The 23,995-nt window shown below is 40.4% G+C and overlaps 1 protein-coding gene across 2 annotated transcripts; it reads right to left on the bottom strand.

Moving 5' to 3' along the window:
* Positions 1-1,408: 1,408 nt before the first annotated feature.
* On the bottom strand, positions 1,409-23,829 carry MEIOC (meiosis specific with coiled-coil domain). Of its 2 annotated transcripts, XM_067556223.1 has the most exons (8): positions 23,590-23,829; positions 22,514-22,642; positions 18,289-18,449; positions 14,576-14,680; positions 11,115-12,990; positions 7,528-7,662; positions 3,959-4,139; positions 1,409-3,346 (listed from the first exon to the last, which is right to left on the bottom strand). In XM_067556223.1, the coding sequence occupies exons 1-8, from the start codon at positions 23,593-23,595 to the stop codon at positions 3,117-3,119; spliced, it is 2,823 nt and encodes a 940-aa protein (XP_067412324.1). In that variant the 5' UTR covers positions 23,596-23,829; the 3' UTR covers positions 1,409-3,116. The 2 variants fall into 2 exon arrangements, with proteins under 2 accessions (XP_067412324.1, XP_067412325.1); XM_067556224.1 differs by lacking the exon at positions 18,289-18,449.
* Between the last annotated feature and the right edge of the window lie 166 nt (positions 23,830-23,995).

The raw sequence follows: 23,995 nt of genomic DNA, 5'->3' as shown, positions 1-23,995 counted from the left end.
GAGGGGATGGGCTATTACTTAAGATAGACTTAGGGGATGGGGGAATCAAAACACTAGGCTGGAAGACAGGTGCACTGAAAGAAGCAAGCTCTACTCATGGCTGCCAACCCCACCATCTCTTGGGACCCCAGGATTCATAACACCATGGAACCTTTACTGTCCTGATCCTGAGAGATCTCCTGACTAGACCACAGCAGGAAGAGGGGACTGATGACACCTCTACCAGCTTTTGCTGAAAACCTGGAATGTGAGATTTGGGTTCCTGCTCTTACTCCCTCCCTCATATGTCATTTTCCTTCCCCTAATTTCTCCTCTTTTCTCATCTGTCTTTGCCTACTGTTTAATAAAAAAGTATGAATTTTCAAGATTGTCTCTTTCAGAATACTGCTGTGAGCCCGACTAGAAAGGCAGCTAAAAGCAACGTCTAAACAACCTGAGGCTGTTCCACGTTTGCCAGATCTCAGGGTGATTAATGAGACCATATGCCGTACCTGTGTTTCTCCAACAGTGAAGTTACAAGTAAGACTCAGCTCCACAAGCAGAAGCTGCGTATTCTCTTTCTGCTTTTGTGTACATTTGTCTTGTCTTCAAGGAAACAGGACTGGACTTTTACAAGTGGAGGGAGGCACCTGTCTTTGTCCTGCCAGCCAGGTGTATCAGGTCAGCCACTTAGGCACCTAAGCCCCTCTTCTCCTTGGCATTTCACTCCTGGCTAGCTTAGCCATCTCCCCATTCTGCTTGCTGGTTTCTGAGGATCTCTTCCTTAGGTACTTAACTCTCCCTATAACAATGCATGAAGAGCCTGGGCACCTAGCTCAGGGCAGAGGATTCCACTATGTGGCAGGCCACCTAGGACTAGATGTTGCAACACTGAGCAGAGCAATGACCAAGTATCTTTGGGAATCCAGGCCTTAGTCTCTCCCTCAGCTGTCTGAACCCATTCCACCAGGACTTGCCACATCCTGGAAGGAAAAGATGCCTTCCCTCAAGCAGCAGGGCAGCTACAAGAGTGTCCTTCAACCTCAACACTTTTTCTTGTTACAGACTCAATAGCCAGACAGACATTGCCTTTGTATGGCAGATCTCATGCTGCAGCAGTGTTCAGGGCTTGTTTGGCATCCACGTTATAGCTCCCTCTTTTGTATACTACTTGTGGAATTCCCAACATCTAAACTGACTTAAGGTAATTAGGAGAAAAGGAATCTTACTTGTTGCTTAATTTTTCCTTCTCCCGAAGAGTCCGACTGATTTTATGCAAGAAAATTCTCCCCCGTCCTCCAAACAACTCCCACCAGTAGTGCTACCAGAATTTCAGCTGGATCTATCAGAATCCTCAAGTAGGCAGGCTCTGGCAGCTTCTGGCTTTTATTAACCATAGTTAATGTGCAAAGCAATTAAAAAACCCTTGTGATCCATTGCAAAAATGTTATTTAGTTCTCTATGGTATATTTAATATTATTACAATGCTGGCATTCTTTTAGTATTATTAAATTTGAAACTACAGTAGTTTCGGTCAACATTCCTTTCAACATAGTTCGGTAATCTTATTTCCTGATGAAAATATAAAATTAGTATTCATTATATCAACATGCACATAAAGAGTCTAATTCACTAAAACATGTTCAAATTCACACATGCAGAATAAAACTCAACATTTTTCAACTAAAAAGCTACTTTATTTCTTACCAGACTAAATTCAGTTCAATATTTGTTTTCATAACATTCAACATGTCTTATGTCAAACTTAACCAGTCTTTGTGCAGTGACTACTGTGGTATGATGTTTATTATATTTTGCTGCCCCCACGCAATTAATTTTGGCAGTACTGTAAGTCGTATCAATGATCAAAATAGTTCTAGTACAGTTTCTCCTGCATTCTCAATCAGTTTCTCTCTCACATCATCTAAAGACAATTTATGTGGTGTGATTACACTGTTTGCATACCAGGATTTCTAAAACTAAGAAGAACACAGATATCTAAAATATCAGTGTGTCTAGACAAGGATAGTTCAATAAATTTAATCCACACATTATAGTATAACTCCATGCTAGAATTGTTAAAACCCAAGATCTCCTGAGCCACATAATATCAACATTTCATATTAATGAATAAATTATTCACGTTCAATACAAATATATTAAGAGATAAGAAACACAGAAAAAGCCAAGAATTCAATAGCTCTCAAAAATACAGAAGCCAACTAATAAATTTAACAAAATATACGCTAACCAATCTCAAACCAAACAAGCTAAAGAGTAACTTTAAAAAAAATACATTTCAGAACCTCGTGATACCCTCTTTAAAAGTATTAAACCAAGGGTATAAGAACAATTCTCATTATTTTGGCTGCTTTGCAGCTTTTTAAGATTCAGAGTGTGTAAAGGTAATGTTTTGATCACATTTAAATATTTTAAAACAGAGATACCATTTTTTTTAAAGAATATGCACAAATGATTTGAACAAGTTTTACCTTCACTACATTGCATGGTTTCACAATGGCAGTTTTATAATATCACTAATTGAGGAAAATCTGGTGCATTTCCTTTCATAAATTTAGATTCTAAAATTTCAAATTTATAAATAGGTCTGTATTTTAAATATTTAATTTTTACATTAATATTGGGTATGTTTAGCATTGTTTTCCTCCTGTTTCCAGGTATTAGTTTGATAAGGAAAACATTTTTACATCACAATCAAAACTTGTCTGTTTCTAGACTGCAGCCTATGGTGGGTTACAGTCACTGAGATTCATTATTTGAAAATGTTTACTAAGGCAAACCTAAAAGAAACTTATCGCATAGAAGAATTTCATACTGGTGCTTACCTACACTGCGGAGTAGTTGTTAAAAATAATCACATTACTTAAATTAACAATGCTGACCAGTTAATGTATTGCTAAAGCTGCTAACATAACCTATTAGTTCAGTGTCCAATTACTTAAATTGGATTTTGATTTTTTTTTTTGAGAAACTGAACTTGCTTCATTCAGGTATTAACTTTACATTTGGAAGAAAATAAATTAATTTCTCAAGCTTTAACAGTTAATTTAAAATATTTGCAGTATACTGTGTCTTGCTACACCCACACTGCACATTTTACTCTTGCGTGGGTGACATTAGTGTTTGTTTGTTTCACCTCTCTGGTTCATGAGGTTGCTGCTGTTCATATTTTCACATGCTTTATCTTCAGACTGTACCATCTCCTGAAAAGCTTTCTCCACCTCTACCTGTCCAGCTGTACTGGTAGTTTTTGGTAAGGTCATCTGAAGTGCACACCAAAGGGTAGTACGTGCTTTCCGTGTTGCTACACTCATCTCTTTAATTGCCAAAGCAAGGGCAAAAACATCTGTGAGGAAGAAAAGGGCATTACATGTCCACTAAATATTGTTAATGTGAACACACCATTCGAGAATTTTTTTCCCCCCACTGTGACTAGATGACCTCCTGAGGAACAAAGCCCTGTATTGCTGCCACCTATGAGGACTGGTTGGGACTCCCTTTTGAGTCTATCAATAAAGCGCCTTAAATCAGCTAGTGGGAGTGGCATGCATGATTTTAGGCACTTAGACCAGATTCTCAAAGGTACTTTGGCACCTAAGACACCTAAATGCCTCAGGTACTAGAGTGATGAGTTCAATATAGAAACCTACATAAGCCTCTTGCTTAGCTGAGTGAGCTTGCTTATAGCTACCTCCTGCTCCTGCTGACCTTTTATAAATTGGTTAATTCCATTTATCTAATGTTCAAAAATTGTATTTTACATTCCTAGATAAAAGAGGATCAGTTTAAAGCATAGAAAAATTCTGCCATTTTTTCTGAGTCAAAAATTCAAATCAAAGTCTCATAATTTAAAGAAAAAAAAAAAAAAAAAAAAAAAACCACTCTCCTATTATTATGGAATCGCGATAGATGTAAACTGTTTCTGCTACAATAACAGCATGTAGAAGGATTTTTATACCTCTCTCATCTTGGCATCTCGGAGCTCCTTGCCTTTGTCGATTTGAAGCATTTACAATTTCATCCTTTCTCCGTGACTGCACTATATGAATTACCTCCAGATGTTTATCAAGAGCAGTAGAGATATTAGCATGAAGGGGAGAACTGCGAAGACGTTCCATTTTTCCAAGTAAAGTCACAACCTAATGAACATTTTATATCTGTTATAGATCAGATTATCTTCATCTAAACTTAAGTGAAAATTAAACTGAAATAGAATAGAAATGAATATCATCCTGCTACAAACTTTCCTTCAGAAAGCTATGTTTTGGAAATAGGTAAAATCCTTAGCTGTAATTTTATCTTCTCCAAACAAGAAGCCAAACAGTGCTTGGTTTGGGGAGAGTTACAACACCCCAGTACTGATGTGCTTTTCAGCCAAGATTTTCAAAATTAACTAGTGATTGTGGGTGCCTAAATGTTTGCATACACATCTTGGGACACCTTTTAAAAGGCACTGGTTTTCAGAAAGCAGGTGCTCACCACTTTCTGTAAGTCAGTCCCTTATATAAAGTTTCAATCAGGCACCCAAAATTACAAGTCATTTTTGAAAATCTTAGCTTTTGCCTTCATTCCACACTTTGGAGTAGACACAAGATTGGATTTCCCCCCAACATGAATCCTCATTTATGACCCTACAGCTTCCCTGAGAGCTTACAGCTATAGCTGAGAAGACATACTTTAAGACCAAAAACCATGTTAGTAAAGCGTCAAGGCTGGAATTTGTTTAAAAACAATTGAAATGCTTTGCTAAAAGCAATAGTTAAGATTTTCAGGACAAAGCAGATGATTTAGCAATACTTCTTCCATTAGTAATTGAAGAAGTGTGCTAAAACCCCTGCACAGCTTTTGAAAAGTCAGGTATTTTCCCTCCTGGATCCACCACTGAAATGTGGAACAAAGATGAAAAAGCCTCTCAGATGTGGAAGAATGCAGGTAACGAAAAGCATTTAAATAGCTTCTTACCACACTTTGGTTTATAGAGTTTTACAAAACTGTCAGATGCTCATCTGTGATGGAAAAACACATAGGGTAAGATGGGATAAATCACTTGATGATAACCTGTTCTGTTCATTGCACCTGAAGCACCTGGCATTGGCCACTGCCAGAAGACAGGATATTGGGCTAGATGGATCATTGGTCTGATTCAGTGTGGCCATTCTTATGTAAGATTGAGTGTAAATAGCATTCTCCTTTTAAAAAAAAAAAAAAAAAAAATTAAAAAAATCAGCCAGTACCCTATTCTTTCTTTATTATTTCAATGGTGGCAGCTCTTTATTACATGTTAAGTGTTTTCCAAACAAAGGAGTCCTGATCCCTACTCCAAAAAAGCTCAATCTAAAAAGATGAAAAACTTAGAACAGTAGGGGTGAGGGGAGAAAACATACAAGCAGAGTGATTCGTCACAGGAAGCACAAATCTTGATTTTTAAAAATTCCTACAGAAATTATCCCCAGCAGTCTTTCCACCCAGTCACTATCAGTTCTCCACATTTTATTTTGAAAATTATACCACTGCCTGCCTTCAATTCTCAGCTATGTTCAATCTCTATCCACCCACCTGCTGCAGAACACTTGCCTATCCATTCAGCGTCTATTATTCTTACTCAATGATATTTCAGACCCTCAAACCTCTAAAAACGTTTTTTGTTGCATCACAACCATTGCATTTTTAATCTTTTAAAGCTGTAAATATCTGGCAGTTTGCTATTTTAAATATTTGAGCTCATTTTTTACTGGCTTTTTGCAGTTCAGAACAAGAAGTGAACCTACCAAACGAAATATGAGCAATCCAACCAGACTGTAGGATGGCTAAACTTCTATTTATTGATCCTCATGTCCTAGCAAAGTCCCAAGCTGGGCATTTACATGCAGCCCACCTATACTTCCCCTCTATTTCATTCCCTTCTTATCCCAAATTGTTGGGTAGCTTTGCTATAAGTCGATCTATAAATGGATGAATCACGTTCCACCCCACTGGAAAATACAGTGTTGTGTCAGGTGAATTGAGTTGTACTACTCTAAAACGTTTTGGGGTATGAAACTTTAAAATGGTGATAGTATATTTAAAATCAGTTCTTCATTTCAACAAGTAAAAAAGAAGATTATTTGGCTAGGACAGTTATCTATTCTATTAACATTTTCTAATAATCACATTACACAACAGCAGTGAAAACAGTAAACACAGTACTAAGTTTCATGAGAAGAATAAAGTATGAAAAAAGATGATACCATTCCAGCAGGATTCAGACTTATATTAGAATAGTGTGCACTGTATTGGACTCTTTAGGAGAGGATGCAGTACAGGACAATAACACCAAACCCAAAGAATCAGTCATGGTAGATATTAAAGGATTTGGGCTTTTTTGTAATGATGAATCTAAAGTGACTTAAAATTATGAAAGAGATTCATACAGGTGACAGAACTGACAGTGGTAAGTGGGGGATGGGAGAGTCAAAAACGAGGACACAGCATAAATGTGACGAAGGTAGAAGTAATTTAAGGAACTGAAGCAGAATACCTTCACACAAAGGTTCAATAAAATCAGTTGCTAGGCAGAGTGGGACCAAGTGAAGTTCAACAAGGACAAGTGCAGAGTCCTGCACTTAGGAGAGAAGAATCCCATACACTGCTACAGACTAGGGACCAACAGGCTAGGCAGCAGTTCTGCAGAAAAGGACCTGGACACTAGATGAGGCAATAGTGTGCCCTTATTGCCAAGAAGGCTAATGGCATATTGGGCTGCATTAATAGGGGCATTGCCAGTAGATCGAGGGAAGTGATTATTCCCCTCTATTCGGCACTGGTGAGGCCTCATTTGGAGTACTGTGTCCAGTTTTGGGTCCCTCACTATAGAAAGGATGTGGACAAATTGGAAAGAGTCCAGCAGAGGACAACAAAAGTGATTAGGGGGCTGGAGCACATGACTTATGAGAGGCTGAGGGAACTAGGCTCATTTAGCCTGCAGAAGAGAAGAATGAGGGGGGATTTGATAGCAGCCTTTAACTACCTGAAGAGGGTTACAGGGAGGATGGAGCTAGGCTGTTCTCAGTGGTAGTAGACAGCAGAACTAGGAGCAATGTTCTCAAGTTGCAGTGGGGGAGATCTAGGTTGGATATTAGGAAAAACATTTTCACTAGGAGCGTAGTGAAGCACTGGAATGGGTTACCTAGGGAGGTGGTGGAATCTCCATCCTTATTGGTTTTTAAGGTGAGGCTTAAAGCCCTGGTTGGGATGGTTTAGTTGGGGTTGGTCCTGCTTTGAGCAGGGGGTTGAACTAGATGATGTCTTGAAGTCCCTTCCAACTCTAATCGTCTATGATTCATTCCACAGTATTAATTCAAAATGACAGAACAGAAGTCTTGCAGTTTCTTACGTTTATATATTTTCAAGTTTTTTAGTTTATTTCATGATATCCTTTCTAACTTTATTTAACTGTAAAGAATACATGTTTCATGAGGACTTCCACTAACGACACAAGTATATAAGTAATCTAAATTGCATCAAGTTATATATTACTAGTCAACTCACTCGGGCTTGTTCACGTAGCTGATCCACAATTAAACGATCAACTCTTGATGGGTTTGATGTCAGCCTTGGAATTGGAGTGTTGTTAGTACTGGAAACCTTTTTCCCTGGGTAGTTCTTGGCAAGAGCAGATTCAGTCTGAGAAAAAATATGACTTCGTTTTCTTGTGATGTTAATGAAGTGAGCTGTCTAATTATTCTTGTAAGGAACAAAAATAAAACTGTATCAAATTGTAAGAGTGATATCTTTCCCATAGGAAGCTTTTTTCCTAAAAATTATTTTAAAAAAAAAGGGGGGGGGGTAGGTGCTGAAGTGCATATAGTTGTAGAAATCATGTGTCTTGAAAACTGGTAGTTTGGGCTAACATTCAGTTTGCTAACTGAGCAGAAACGTAACACCAGATCACTAGCTCCCAAAGCGGATCTGGCAATCTCTTATTTAAAGGGAATAAACTACCCGTTCATTCAAAGGAACTGCTAGCATGATTGTATTTAAACTAAGTATTTAGGACTAGCTCCACAAAGAGGACTCAGCACTGCAACCCCTAACATTTAGGTGCCCCGCTGCCTAGTGGAATCCACAGCTCTGAGTTAGATTCTCAGGCTTCCTGTACAATGCAGGGAATTACACATCCCTAAGAATGGGATTCACAGAATCCAGCAAGCCGAGCAGAGAGCTGCATAAGCTAGCCGGTAGGAAATGCCAACGAGAGGGGTGAGGGTGTAAGCCCTCCCCCTCAAAGGGACTTAAGTACTTGAAGGTGGCACCTAATGCTCTTCTGAGTTAGGTGCCTAAGATAAGTCAGCCCTTGCTCCCCCAAAAGTGAGAAGATGGTTGCCTCTTATAATTTATGCCCTCTCTTATAATTTAGGGGGGTTAGTGCACTCCTCCAGAATGCTGGAAACCCAGATTCAAGTCCCACTCTGCCTAATTCCAAAATTTGAACTTGAAGCCAGGTCTCCCACCTCCTAGGTGAGAGTGCATTGACCATTCAGCTATAGGATATTCTGAGGTGAGTCCCTCTCAATCTTTCCCATTGAAGCTGTTACACATTGTATAAAATACTTAAATATTGATTGGAGCAGAGACTTAAATCTGGGTCTCCCAGGTGACTGCCCTGAACACTGAGCTAGAGAGATAGTCATTCTCTGTCCCAATATTTAAGTACCATGGGGATTTTACTGCCGGAAATACAAGCACCTACAGGGTTAGGCAGCAGCTGAGCCGGGTTTTGAGGATCTAAATTTTGGACTCAGATGCCAAAGTCCCTTTGTGGATCTAGGACTCACTGTAAAATTTATATCCTCAGACTATGAGTCCTGGGCACTAGTTTTGCCAACACTATGCATTGGAATATCAAGAACCCATTTTCATAACGGCACTCTCTTTTGATAACATAGATAAGGCTGATTCATGTATATTTTAAAACTGATTAACTTAATTTCCAGACAAAATAACTACTTCAGAATAGGGCTAAGGTTAGAGTACATATCACTATTTTCAGATAAAATATGTAACGGGGATGTTGCAATTACCCCCAAACCAAGTGTTGTTAAAGAAATTCAAGAAGTAAGGTTAAATTTATAAGAAACCCAAACTTGCTAAGGTACAAAAGTGCAGAGTTAGAGCACTCACTCTTAACTCTTCCTTGTAGAGACACCACGCAACAACTATAGGATTACGGCATTTTAATGTTTGTGGTACCAAATTAAATTAATGGTGTCACAACAGGGCAGAGTAAAAATTGTTTGGGTGCTCTAACTGTGCATGTCCTGTCTGGATTTTTTTGAAGTTTAAACCTTACCTCAAATTTCCTGGGTTAACAACCCTGCAATGTACATTATCTTGAATTAATTATACGTATTCTCAACCTTAATTTCATTTTAACCATTTTTGTCTGTTAATTTCTTTTTTATTTCAAAATTTCCTATATGAATATTGAACAAATGCTCAAGGAGAACATTACCATGTGATATTTTAATGATTTGAAAACATAAATTGTTCAAACCAACTTTAAGTTTTTGTTTTGTTTTTTTTAATTATGAGCAGATTCACCAATACACTATGGCCATTTTATGCTACTCAGAGCAGCACAAAGCAGCCAGATAAACTATGTTTATAACTGCTTTGTTTCATCAACGAAGCCTGAGCGTATACACCCCAATTCACCCTTTCTGCCTATTCTCCAAATTCCCCATCTCGAGCCTCCCTACATTGCTCTGCAGATACACAACTTAGTCTCTTTCTTCCTTCTGCACTTTCAGCACTCCCCCTCCCTCTGCATGTGCACAGACACATTGCTCCCTCTCTCCCTAACACACAAAACCACTAGTTCCTTCTCCCTCCTGTTGAGCAAATCTGGTGCAAGAATTAGATTTTGAAAATAAATATTTGGGATTAATGGTAATTTTTACCAATATTTTTCATAACAAAATTTTTCTTTCAACAGAGACTGGAGTTTCCTCAGAGAAAATCAGGAAGAACTGCTCTTTCAAAATGGCCAGAGGCCCACTGTTTCCTAAAAGAGCGTAGCTAAACTTCCCTAATAGAAGATGAAGGCTCCCTGTGTCAGAAGGTGAAGAGGAACAAGTTTAACTGAGAAAGTTTCATATCTCCGAGGGACAGTCTGTTGCCTCAATCCCACTAAGAATAACTGGAAATGGCAGCCATTATGTGTATGTCTACATAGCATTTTGGAGCCTGCAAAAGTGAGCCTCTCAGCCCAGGTTGACAGGTTAAGGCTAGCAGGCTTGCACTAGTGCTCTAAAAATAGCTGTGCAGAAAGCACTTTGAAGTTATGGCTCAGGCTAGAGCCCAGGGCTTCAGAGCCTGAGCTCCAGCCTGAGCTGTAACTTCAAAGCGCTGTCTGCACAGCTAAACGCAGAGTAGAAATACCCTTAGAGAGAAGCCAGATCTTCATGGAATTCTCTGTAGAAGAATGTTATTCTTCAGCCTCTGCTAAAGAACAAAAATATATGAAAAATGAGAAAAATTACTTGTAATCCTAAATAGTTCTTTAAATATAACCTATGCCCAAATTTCCAGTGAGTTTAACTGTAAGAGAAGTTTGCAGAATCTGTTATTCCATTATAAAGATCATCAGGGAATAAAAAAAAGTCTGACAATGTCAGTTGTTAAATTTCTTAAAGGAGACATTTTAAAATTAATTTTTAAATCCTAAACCAATTAATGGAAATACTTGTTAATTCTCTGGAAACTCATTGTACACTCAAACAGTAAGTACTGTAGTTTTGGTGAGGATACATTGTATTTTTCATAAATAAGAGTTTGAACCCCTGCTTTAAGTGCAAAACGCAATTCAAGTTTAACTGTGGAGCTGCAGCCAATGTATATACTCTCACATATCAAGATTTAACTTTGTATTTCCTGTTTTCAATCTACTTTACAGAAAAAGCTAATTTCCTTCCTCAATCCCCATTTTAGGACTCCATCACTTTCAAACATTTACACAGTAAGAACTGTTTAGATTTAAACTTGCTATGTACAGAATATAGACTGTCATGTCATATCTAAGCATGTCATATCATTGTACAATGGAACTCTTTTGTATAAATTACTCTGGTTATTACCTTTTTTCTTTCCTTTTCCAACGCTCTCCATTGTTCATAACATTCTTCCAATCTAATATGAAGTTCACTGGCAGGCCCACTACGAGTTTTAATTGGTCTTTGAAAACCAAATGTTGGTACAAAACCAGAGAAAGAACCATCACCATACATCATATCATTAAAATATGGATATAAATGACTTAAATCATCATAAGAAAACAAATCATAGGAATCCATCAGGGGAACAACTGAATGGCCAAATGGATGGGTGGATCTCAAGGGAAACCCATTTGAACCAAGTTGTTGAAAGTTATGATTGTGTCTTAAGTCACCCATCATATAATTGTTTGAAAAACAGGAAGGCTGTGTGCGATTTACACGGTTATTGACAACATTACTGTCTCCACTTCCCTGTCTGTGGCTATTAAAGTGACCATGAGACTCCAACAGATCCTGGTATGTGTTCTGTGGCAATCCATCTAAGTGTTTTTGTCCTTCCTCAGGATCATAATGTCCACTTTGTAGCTTAGCTTGGAAGTTGTGTTTGTTCACATTTTCAGTGATCCCATATTGTTGAGCTGAATAGTTCTCACAAAAACCATTTGATTGCTTAATTTTTTTATCAGTAACTGATTCAAAGGAACTCTCTTCTCCAACCTTAGTTAGTCCTTCTATATGATTAGCAGGCTGAATTCGTTCTGCAGTATTATAACCAAAATCAAAACTAGAAAATGCTGAAGGATTTTCTTGGCAGAATTTCTGAAACAAGTTACTATTTAAAGTTAAATTTGAAGATGACAATTGAGAAAAATCATTAGAATTATTGGAACCTTTTGGAGTAGCAGACAGATGGTTACTCAACTGCATCAAGGTGCCTGGATTCTGGTACAGGACAGAAGTATTGTTTTTAGTTTGAATATTCATCCAAGTAGGCCTTACACTGGTGGCTGCTGAAGTGGTTGCTGAGTTTGATAATAAGGTCAGTGATTTAAAATATTCAGAATTCTGGGGATCAGATTTGGAAAAGAGCTGTTTTTCCATGGCATTTGCAAAATCACTACTCCCTGGACAAGCTGCATGAGATTTTAGTCCATACTCCGATTTTAACCCAAAGTCAGTGGTAAATGAAGATTCATTTGCAAATTGTTTTTCTGACAAGAGTCCTGCAGTTTTAGAAAATGTGAAGTTCTGTTGATCTGGAATTGTATCTTCAATTTTTTTCTGAATTGCTGGTTTAACTTGAAATAGTTTAGTGTAGGTATCAGTATCCATAGCTGGTGCTTCAGGTATTCCATTTGTTAATTTTTTACTATCTTGGACACTAAAGTTTGTACTCTTATTATGCTTTGCTTTACTGGGATGAGAATATTCTGGATATCTACAATAATCTGCATTTTCACTGTATCTGTTAAGTTGTGGAAGAAACATTTCTGCCCGCTTTTGGTGTAACTGCACATCAGGTCCTTTGGAACACACCTTATCTCTTCCATACAGATAAGTATCTGCTCCTGATTCTTTTATTACTTCTGAAAAACCAGTTTGTGGAATAAAAGAGTTTTTGATATACGAATAGCTTTGTAATGGTGATGTTTTCGCATTCTCGTTGATCTGCATGTTGTAATAGTTGGCATGATCATTCCTAGAAGGGTACAACCATTGCTCTTCAAGGTCCATGCTAGTAAACCCATGATAAAGTTCATCTATTTTCTGTTGTGATGCTAAATTACCACTGTGCAAGCACTGTTTTTCAGCAGCAGATAAGGATTCACCACCATAAAAAACCTGTTGAGAGACAGCTGCAACTACAGGCCTTTTAGTTTCTGACAACAGGTCATGGTGATCTGCAAATCTGGTTGTGTTCACAGGCCATACTGACTTTAAATTTGAGGAGCAGGTCCTAGAAGTAAACATGCATATATTTACAATTTTGTCCTTGGTATTCCTCCCAGGGAGAGGGGAGAAAGAGAGATAGAAGATCTCTCTTCTTCCCTGATATCCCACCATTCCCCCCATATTTTACACGTTCCATATACCAATATACTATCTTTCTTTTATCATCTACTCAACATTCCCATTAAACTGAAGGCTTGCTTCCAACTAGTGCGCAATTCCTTCTAAGTGCTGGGTTGTCTCTATGCAGCAATATATACATATTTCACACTGTAGAGAGATTTATTATCTGACACTGCTCAAATGGAAATATGAACCTGATACTCTATGACCATTCTATTTATTTTGACTTGCTAAATAACATCCAAACCACCACCATCACCCAAAATCCATCTTTTGGTACTCAGAACGTAGGGCTTCTTTGTACCATCTTGATTACACCTTCAGGAGCGCTTGTGCTTTACACTGTCTCAGTACCTCCAGTAGATAAATCAAACCACTGAGCATAAATGAAGGAATCAATGTGCCAGTGCACACACTCTTTGGCTGCTTATGTGGAGTAACACATATAGGGAAAAAATGAAGACTTTTGTCAGTAATGTAATAAGTAGACTGTAAACAAAAAATAGAATTACACCTAAAACTCAATAAAACCACATATAAAGACCACAAAATTGACACTGAAAAGAGCTCCATTTCTAATTATATTTTATGTAAATTCTTCTTTACTTGGAGGTCTTTCAATCAAGATTGAATCTCTTTCTAAGATATACTTAGATTTAATCAAACATCATTGGGCTAGGTGCAAGAATCACTGGGTAAAATTCTTTGGCCTGTGTTAAGCAGGTCAGAGAGGAAACATGGTGGTTCAGATGCTAGTCTATGACTGGAAATCTGTATTCAATTCCCTGCTCCAACATAGATGTCCTATGTGCTGTTGGACAAGTCATTTAGTCTCCCTCAGCCTCAGTACCCTCATCTGTAACATGGGAACAATATCGCCTTCACAACAGTGTTGCAAGGATAAATACATTAAAAAGATTGTGAGGCACTCAGATGGGGCCCTTATATAGATGAGATGATCATAATGGTTTCTTCTTCTAACCTTTTTATTCTATGGAGCATTAATTGGAAAATCAGGTAATTACCAAATTCTACATAGGTAGTACTAAAAGGAATATTTTATGCTCTACAGTTTGCGGGTAGTACTTTTTCTATCTTTTCAAATATTAATGAAAAATAATTTATTGAAAAAGCAAAATAAAAAATTATACTTGCTTGCGATGGCTGCAGGATTCAATGGGATATGGTTATAATATTTGCATAAGCCATTTCCAGAATGCTATGTAAAGGAATTGGTATTTACAACACTTGCTACAAAGCAAGTGAAAATCTAAAATGAGTATTTGAATAGCTGGTCAAAAATGAGTCTCAATTTTAATAAGGTCACCCACCTTTTAGTAAGGTTGAAAATTAAGTTGCAAGCTTCCCCCCACTAGTAGATGCAGAAGCAAACTAAAAAAGGAAGGGAAATGCTTGCATGAGGGTGGGAGGAGAGAAAATTAGAAGTCTATATACAGCAATATACTAACCCCTCAGCAAAATACGGCTGTGATTTATCTTGTTCTTCCAAGATGTTAGACACAAGTCCATATAAGTCTGTTTCACTACCATAATCATTTCTTTCAGTTTGAATCCTGAAAAAAAAATCATATATATTAGGATAATTACCTCTTAAATTCTCTTAAAAGGCTTGGGAAAATCTCAGATATGACATCTAGAGACTTTACATTCCTCTTTATTCTAAAATGGGTTTGTAACAAATGAATATATGTTGTGTAGAGCAAAAATAGGGTATATTGACATAGGGCCTGCTCCTGAAACTTGCTGAACACCTTCAACTCAGACTTCAGGGAGAGTTAAGGTTACTCAACACATTTCAATATTGGGCTCAGAGTTCAAAACCAAATTGTCCTTACATTAAAAATACACAAACTAACAGCTCTGATCAATATCCATCTTTGCTTTGTGTGTAAAAGTACTTCTTGCCATTACAGTCTCTCCTGCATAGAACTTAAAAGATTCTAACTGTAAACTATATATTTTTTTGTACTACTACTAAAATATACAATCTTAAAATACAAATGGACACAAAAGATCCAGGGGCTAATCAAATGAGTATCCTTAACCTGGCAGCCACGGCAACCTCTACTTTCTTTAGAATTGCTTTGGCAGATTGTTGCAGCTGGTTTTGTTCATCACCTTCATTAATGACCTGGAGGATGGGGTGGACTGCATCCTCAGCAAGTTTGCAGATGACACTAATCTGGGGGGAGTGGTAGATAAGATGCAGGGTAGTGATAGGATACAGAATGACCTAGACAAATTGGAGGACTGGGCCAAAAAAAAAAAAAAAAAAACCTGATGAGGTTCAATAAGGACAAGTGCAGAATCCTGCACTTAGGACGGAAGAAACTCATGCACTGCTACAGACGGGACCGATTGGCTAGGCAGCAGTTCTGCAGAAAAGGACCTGGGGGTTACAGTGGACAAGCTGGATATGAGTCAACAGCATGCCCTTGTTGCCAAGGCTAATGGCATATTGGGCTGCATTACTAGGAGCACTGCCAGCAGATCTGTTTAGTCTGAAGAAGAGAAGAACGAGGAGGGATTTGATAGCAGCCTTTAACTACAAAAAAGGGGGTTCCAGGGAAGATGGAGCTAGGCTGTTCTCAGTGGTAGTAGATAGCAGAACTAGGAGCAATGGTCTCAAGTTGCAGTGAGGGAGGTCCAGGTTAGATATTAGGAAAAACTTTTTCCCTAAGAGGGTGATAAAGCACTGGAATGGGTTACATAGGGAGGTGATGGAATCTCCATCCTTAGAGGTTTTTAAGGTGAGGCTTGACAAAGCCCTGGCTGGGATGGTTTAGTGGGGGTTGGTCCTGCTTTTAGCAGGGGGTTGAACTAGATGACCTCCTGAGTTCCTTTCCAACCCTAATCTTCTATGATTGCTGTATCCAGTAAAAATCTGCTTCTGTCAATACTTACAGTCCATTAGGAAAGGAAATTGAAAAAGAGAGAAAAATGTACCCACAAAACCTGAAATAATGAATTTAGGGAAGCCAGAAGCAAGTTTGAAGCAGCCTGATCAAAAGAAGCAAATAAACCATTTTGGAACAGGAAATTATTTTTATCTATACTTTTTTTAAAATGTTCACCTTAAAAAACTCTGAAATTCTATAGAAATAAAATGAAGTCCCATTTTCAAAAGGGCCTAAGTAATTTAGGAGTTTTAGTCCCATTGACTTTAAATGGAACTTAAGGCCCAAATCCCCAGATACTTTTGCATTGATTTGCAATAGGCCTGCTGTTTAGGGGAATCTTCAGCCCAGAGCCAGATAGTCAGGCTCCCCATGCACTGTATTGATTTCAGTACTTAAGGAAAGGCTCCTCAGAAGCCAGCAAGCTAAGCAGGGATAAGCCTGAAATAGCCAGAAGTGAAATGCTAGAGAGAGGAGCAGGGAGAGAAGAGAGGCTTAGGTGCTGATCTGGTGCACATGGCTGATAAACCAGAGGTTGATGCCTCCATCCACTTAAGATCCTCAGCTGTGAACCATCTGCTAGAATTAGGCAGCTAAGCAAGATCAGCTGCTTAGATAGCCCATTCTCTAGCAGCTGAAATAGCATCTCTTTCTCCTCCCCCCATCTCTTGCTCACACCTGATACCTCTTACATTTGCCCTACGTTTCCCTGTGGCTCCAGCTATTTTTTGTGCAGGTACTATGCTGCCCACCCACTTAATGGTGGCTTGTATCTGCCCTCTTGCTATGATGTCTAACCAGTATCAGATCTTAGAAGTATTCAAAGTAGAGCCCTGCAACCTGAGGGGACCTACATACAAGTGTCAATGACTTTGTGCCTAAAGAGGCCATTATCCACCTTGTTCTGGACCTAAGTTCCTGAAGGCCAGATTTTCATATATATTTTAGGGCCTAAAGATGCATATAGGCACCTGGTGGGATTTTCAAAAGCATCCAAATAGGTCAGGTGCCTAATTCCCATTAAAATCAATAGAGTCAGGCACCTAACCTGCTTAGATGCTTTTGAATGTCCCATTAGGTGCCTATCAGTATCTTTGGGGACCTAATTATCTTTGAAAAGCAATACAGGCCAATTCACTTGTGGGTCAATATCAAACAAGTATTAAGTATGTATTCAAATTAAATCACTTATACACTAATAGAGATTAAAAGAGATGCTAAGATTATTGTATTCACTTATCTGTAACAGGTTGTCTGCTATTACATTTACATTGCCCTGTAATTAAGTTCACATTATGTATACCCCTATAATTACATAGCCCTAGATTAAAGTGAGTGCTAGTATGAAAATGTATTCAGGTGTTCAATTCATGAAAACTAGTGAAATACCCTACTGTTTGCTATTACAAATATTTGCATTTGTGTATAACCCTGTAACTAAATTATTCATCAAAGAAATCTTGTGAAATGCTAATGAAGGACTGTAACTGGAAATGCTCATTACAAAGCAAGTGGCCATTATGTGAGTAGAAACACTTATCAGATTGTTCTCATGAGAAGAAGCTATTCAGAGGAAGATCCTTTATCTCTGGACTGTTTGGATTCTAAGAGGACAGAATAACTGGACAAGAAGATGGAAATCCCCAGCTATTCTACATAGCCCTGAAAAGACTTTTGGGAAACTGGCAAACTATGCTATATGCAGACATCTATGCTATCATTTTGGACTTACAAACTTTGACTCACTTATTATATTTTACCTGCTTTAACCTCTCAATAACTCATTTTTTTTCTTAGCTAATAAACCTATTAGTTAGTTTACTATAGAATCAGCTGCCAGTGTTGTCTTTGATGTAAGATCCGGAGTATCAACTGAACTGGGAGTAAATGACTGGTTCTTTGAGACTGGGAGAAGCCGGATGTGGTGTGATTTTTGGTTTATGTGACCAATATCACTAAGTTCAGTTTGTTTTGGTGACAAGATAGACTGGAAAGTCTAAGGGGACTTACTCCATGGTAGGATTATTATACTGATCCATGAGTTCACATTTGTTACTGGCTTGGTGAATCTAACAATATAATATACCACCAGTTTGGGGTGTCTGCCCTTGTTTTCCGACAGTCTGACCTGAGGTAGGCACTCAATTGTGAGCCACTCCAGACAGCGTGACCAGGTCCCTTTGAAAGTTTTACCCGATAAACAAAAACATATTCCTAAGAAGCAGACTCTCATTCTGTCAGGATGACTTGTTAAAATAGCATACCTGTTCTTTATATTAATCTGAGAAATAGCAGATTGTTTAACATCATCTCCATATATAGACCATGGTGCATAAAAGAGAGAAGAGTCAACAGAAGTTGAATATTCTGATGATGTAGAAAGTGAAGAACTATATGTTTGATGAAGGTCTACATTGTCTTCATTCTGTATTTTAAATGCAATAAAATAACTGATTAATATCAAACATATAAACTCGCCTTTAGTAACAGGTACCAGATGTTAGGCATATCCTGAGAACACTTATGGGATCAGGCACCACTGACAAAAATAGATGGGGGAATACCTAGTTTGAAAATCCCAAGTTGGGGCTGCTGATGCTTCAGCAAGGGCTCCCTGCAGCTTATTAGCTACAGACCTAGGGGGGCACAAGACTTAGGAGAGGCTGAGGGAACTAGACTTGTTTAGGCTGCAGAACAGAACGAGGGGAGATTTGATAGCAGCCTTTAACTACCTGAAAGGGGGTTCTCCAGGGAGGATGGAGCTAGGCTGTTCTCAGCAGTGGCGGATGACAGAACAAGGAGCAATGGTCTCAAGTTGCAGGGGGGGAGGTCTAGGTTGGACATTAGGAAAGTTTTTCCACTAGGAAGGTGGTGAAGCACTGGAATGGGTTACCTAGAGAGGTGATGGAATCTCCATCTTTAGAGGTTTTTAAGCTGTGGCTTGACAAAACCCTTGCTGGGATTATTTAGCTGAGGTTAGTCCTGCTTTGAGCAGGGGGTTGGACTAGATGACCTCCTGAGGTCCCTTCCAACTCTATGATTCTATGACCTGAATCAGAACTTAGTTGGCTGTGAGCATGCCTACTGGTGGCAACTTAGGGTATGTCTACAGTGCAATGTAAGCCTAGCGCTAGTGGGACTTCAGTCAACTGAATTATTTTTAAATCAGGGGGTGGTGGCAGCAGCCAGATAATCTCCATCCACAAATATTAAAGGAACTAGCACATGAAATTGCAAGACCATTAGCAAAGATTTATAATGAATCTGTAAACTCAGGGGCTGTACCATATGACTGGAGAATTGCTAACTTAGTTTCTATTTTTAAGAAAGGGAACAAATGTGATCTGGATAACTACAGTCCTGTTAAGTTCTAGAGGGGTAGCCGTGTTAGTCTGTATATAGCAAAAACAACAAGAGTCCTGTAGCACTTTAAAGACTAACATTTAATTTCTTCAGGCATAAGCTTTCATGGGCTGTAACCCACTTCGTCAGATGTAAGGAAAAGAAATCAGATAGCAGGTATATATACACATATCCAAGTTTAAGGAACAACAATGAGGAAATAGTTGAGGCCTATTATTCACAACCATTGATTAGGAAGTGAGAATGTGTGAAGAGCGACAATTACTTCATGTAATGAGATAACCATTCCAAGTCCCTATTTAGACCCAGTTTGATTGTGTCAAGTTTGCAGATCCGTTCAAGCACAGCAGTTTCTCTTTGAAGTCTGTTTTTAAAGTTTTTTTTGGTAAAATTATGGCAACTTTCAAGTCATTTACAGAGTGTCCAGGGAGACTAAAGTGCTCTTTGACTGGTTTATGGATGTTTCTATATTTTATGTCTGATTTGTGTCCATTTATTCTTTTGCGTAGTGACAGTCTGGTTTGGCCAATGTACATGGCAGAGGGGCATTGCTGGCACATGATGGTATATATTACATTAGTAGATGTGGATGACATCACTTACTACAGGACAGACCCAACAAAGAAAACAGAACACCACTGGCCATCACCTATAGCCCCCAACTAAAATCTCTCCAACACATCATTAAGGATCTACAACCTATCCTAGCAGATGATTCCTCACTCGCTCACTCAAGCTGTGGGAGGCAGACCTATCCTTGCTTACAGACAGCCCCCTAACTTGAAACAAATACTCACCAGCAACCGTACACCATACAAGAAGAACACTAACTCAGGTACATACCCTGCAACAAACCCCGTTGCCAGCTCTGCCCACACATCAACTCTAGTGACACCATCAGCCACACCATAAGCAGCTCATTCACCTGCACATCTAAAAACCTAGCTGGCTTCAAAACTGAGTTTGATAAATTTATAGAGGGGATGGTATGATGGGACAGCCTAGTTTGGCAACTGACTGATCTTTGACTACTGGTGGTATATATGCCAATGGCCTCTGAAGGGATGTTAGATGGAGTGGGTTCTGAGTTACTACAGAGATTTTTTTCTTGGGTGTCTGGCTGGTGAGTCTTGCCCACCTACTCAGGGTTTAACTGATCACCATATTTGGGGTCAGGAAGGAATTTTCACCCAGGGCAGACTGGCTAAGGCTCTGGGGGTTTTTTGCCTTCCTCTGTAGCAGAGGGCATGGCTCACTTGCTGGTGGATTCTCTGTACCTTAAAGTTTTTAAACCATGATTTGAGGACTAATAACTCAGTCATAGGTTAGAGCTATATTACAGGAGTCGGTGGGTGAGGTTCTGTGGCCTGCATTGTGCAGCAGGTCAAACTAGATGATCATACTGGCCCCTTCTGACCTTAGAGTCTATGTTAAGGAATCCTGGCCTTGAGTCTCTATATTGTATTTTATCCCTGTATTAAGAGTTTTCTAACCTGTGCTTGAAACTAAGGCTCTGGCAATCACAGCAAGTAGACCTGAGTCAGAGTAACCATATCCCAGCATCCCTAGTGCCCTCTCCCCCTGAAATGTGGCCACTCCAACCATAGGACCATGGTGCACTGTGGGAAAACTTTATTCTCTTCCTCCCCCTTCATACTACCAAGAAGCCGCTCACTCTGCAAAAGCCTTAATCAGTTCACTCCCCATTTCAAGCTCAGAATGCGCTGACAGAGTGCTTGCAGATCAGTGATCAGAAAAGAATGGGTTACACAGACTTGAGCAGCTGCCACTTGCAAAGGCAGAGGTTGCTTCCATTTTCAAGAGTGGACTGCAGATTGTTTGGATAGAGAAAACTAAGGAAGCTGTCCCATGGAAATGTGGGATACTTCCAACTGACTCCCAGAATCTGAGTCAACCAGTGCTGTGTCTATATTGCAAAGCAATAGAGTCCAGACCCTGGGACCTGGCTTAACTTGAGCTTGGACCTCTGGCCCTGGATTAGTGCAACTGCAGCGTAGACATGGGGTGGATGTTAGGCTTGAGCCAAGGCTCAAGCACAGGCTTACACTGCAGTTCAGACATACCCTCAGGTGCCTTGGGAGTTTAGATACATATAGGGTTAGGCAGCAGCTGAGCTGAGCTTTTTGAGAACATTGAACTTAAGTGCTTAAAGAGGCAGTACTTTTACTAAGTACTTGTAATGCTCTAACCCCATATTTTTATATTGCCTAGTGCAACGGGGACCTGATCCTGAGTGGGATCATCGGGTGCTACTGCAATATAAATAATAATAAAGCAAGCTTCTTTTAATCCTCACAAGTTATGGGCTTAAGAAGCTCATTTGTGTTATTACAAAGCAATTTTCAAACAAAGTATTTTTGGGGGGAATTCTCTTGGTTTGTTTTACATATGAGAGAGAGAGGTTCCCCCAAACTGTGAGGTGTGCCCCCTCTAGGGGGCAAGGAGGAACATTAAGGGGGCAAAGAGGTGAGTGCAGCAAGGCCTGGGCCAGCACCTACCAGGGTGAGGGGGAAGGAGCACCACCCAGCCCCACTCTGGCCTGGGCTCCCAGCCTGGCTCCACTCCAGGCTGTAGCCCCACCCCAGCCTCAGGCCCCAACCACAGCCCGGATATGGCTCTGCTGCTGGCCACAAATTCACCCACAGCTGCAGCCTCAGCCTCCAGTACCCAGCCCTGACTCTGGCCCCAGCCCCCAACTGTGGCCCCTGCCCAGGCTCCCAAACACAGCTAAGAGGGAGCGGGCTCAGACAAAGGCAATGGGAGACGCAGGGTGAAAAGTCTGGGGACCACAGACAGAGGATTTAGAGAAGGGTAGCAGACTACATCCCTTTCTTTTTGGCAGAGAAAGAAGGGAAATCAAAAAATGAATAAGCTGAAAATAGCTGTCATCCTCCATTGTTGCCACCATAAAGAAAAAAATTTTTCCTCCTTCACTTGAGTACCATCCTTTCAAATAAAGGTTTATTATAATGCAGATACTCAAACAAAACTAAACTGTTTATATTCTGCTGTCCATGCAGCAGTATTTAACAATGGTTGGGGGTGTTTCTTAGTGAAAACAAAGACCTGTAAAATATAAATGTATTTATAAATAAGTAGCTGAACCTGTGTTCTGTAGCAATCATAGAAAGAGCTGGAGCCTGTCATGATAACACTATTGAATACATCGGTTAACCTTCCGCTGGTTTCCGCACTGCTCCAACAGCGATTGGTGCCTCTGAATGCAACTTTAGGCTATGTACAAAAAGAATAGGGTAGAAGGACACAAATTACACATTAACTTAAGTAAAGATTTTAATTTTACTCAGATGTCAAACTGTTTAACTCTTCTAAACTTGCCTGCATATTCTGCCCAGATGATTTTCAGGGAATTATTCACCTGAGGACAATAAAACCCTTTTATACACTAATGGTCCAAATTAATCCTTCCCTTAATTTAGTGGGCCAGGCCCCTGATTAAGTGTGAAGGTGGCATAGAAGAGCTGGGGAGAGCCATAATAAGACTGCCTTCTACACACCCCCATTCCTGGGCCAGCTGCACGCCAGGCTGTTCACCCACCATAATTTTGAACATCTTGAAAGCTCTAAATTATGCCAACTGCCAAATGCCCCAGGGAGGCTTTTGGGATTCACTTGTCTTAAATGGCAGCTGGAGATTACCAGAGCATAAGGAAGCCACAGACACTAACTACCCTTTCATCAGCAACAAGGGGCATCACTACACCCTCTGAATGCTGCCAGAGGATCCCCTAGTCTGGGTGACCCTCCCATTGCCAGTCACGCATATGGACCGGAGCACTCACTGTCTGACCACAAGAGTCACAGTGAGAGTGGGGAGTGCTGCCCTCTTTGGAAAGTCATGGGAAGGAGTCAGGAGACAGCAGGGCTGCGGGTGAGGCAGGAAGTCTGGCCCCATGGGCTGGAGGACGGTGGGGGCAGGCGAGGGGCTGCTCAGCCGGAGTAGAACTAGCCCGAGCCCACAACGGCAGCTCCTGTCTGAGAGCGGGCGGCCACCAAGGAGCTTCTCACCACCAGGCATGGGGCGTGGAGACCCACACGGAACTCACCCCACACGCCGACACCTCGGACTCCCCTCCCGCCGGCTCTGCGCTCCCTCAGCCACATTCCCTAACTCGCTTCCGACCCGCTCGCCCTCAGAGCCCTTCCCGCCGCCCCCTCACCTCCATGGGCTGCCCGGCCGGCGGCGGCGAAGGGTCGGACACCGCCTGAAATGTCACTTAGTAGGCGCAGGGGCGGCGGAGCAGCGGGATCCCCCCTCCATTGCCGCGCCACCGCCGCCGCTCCCCTCGGCCGCACTGAAGACAGGGGCTCGTCTCTACTGAGCGGCCGTTACCCCCTCACAGCGCGGCGCGGGAGACGCCAGCTCGCGAGCACCCACTGCCCCAGGGGACTAGCCGCCACCATCTAGCCAATGAGAAACCGCCTAGCTCCCTCGAGGTTCTGATTTGAAGCCCCGCGACGGCCGCCACTTAACCAATGAGGAATCGCCGCGCAAGCCACTCCCACCAACTCGCGCTTCAAGAACGGACTCAGTGCCCGTGCTCTATCCCTGTTGATCTCGTGACC

This window comes from Emydura macquarii, unplaced genomic scaffold (assembly GCF_026122565.2).
Source record: "Emydura macquarii macquarii isolate MOO-44397 ecotype Brisbane River unplaced genomic scaffold, CSIRO-AGI_Emac_v2 contig_1692, whole genome shotgun sequence".
In the NCBI taxonomy this organism is placed as follows: Eukaryota; Metazoa; Chordata; order Testudines; family Chelidae; genus Emydura; species Emydura macquarii.
This window is presented reverse-complemented; position numbering and strand designations above follow the sequence as displayed.

Coding starts and splice junctions, on each gene's coding strand:
- MEIOC (XM_067556223.1), bottom strand. Junction 18,450..22,513: donor ATGATTGCTACAGAACACAG/GTTCAGCTACTT, acceptor TTTAAAATACAG/AATGAAGACAATGTAGACCT. Junction 14,681..18,288: donor CAGATTAATATAAAGAACAG/GTATGCTATTTT, acceptor TTTTTTTTTCAG/GATTCAAACTGAAAGAAATG.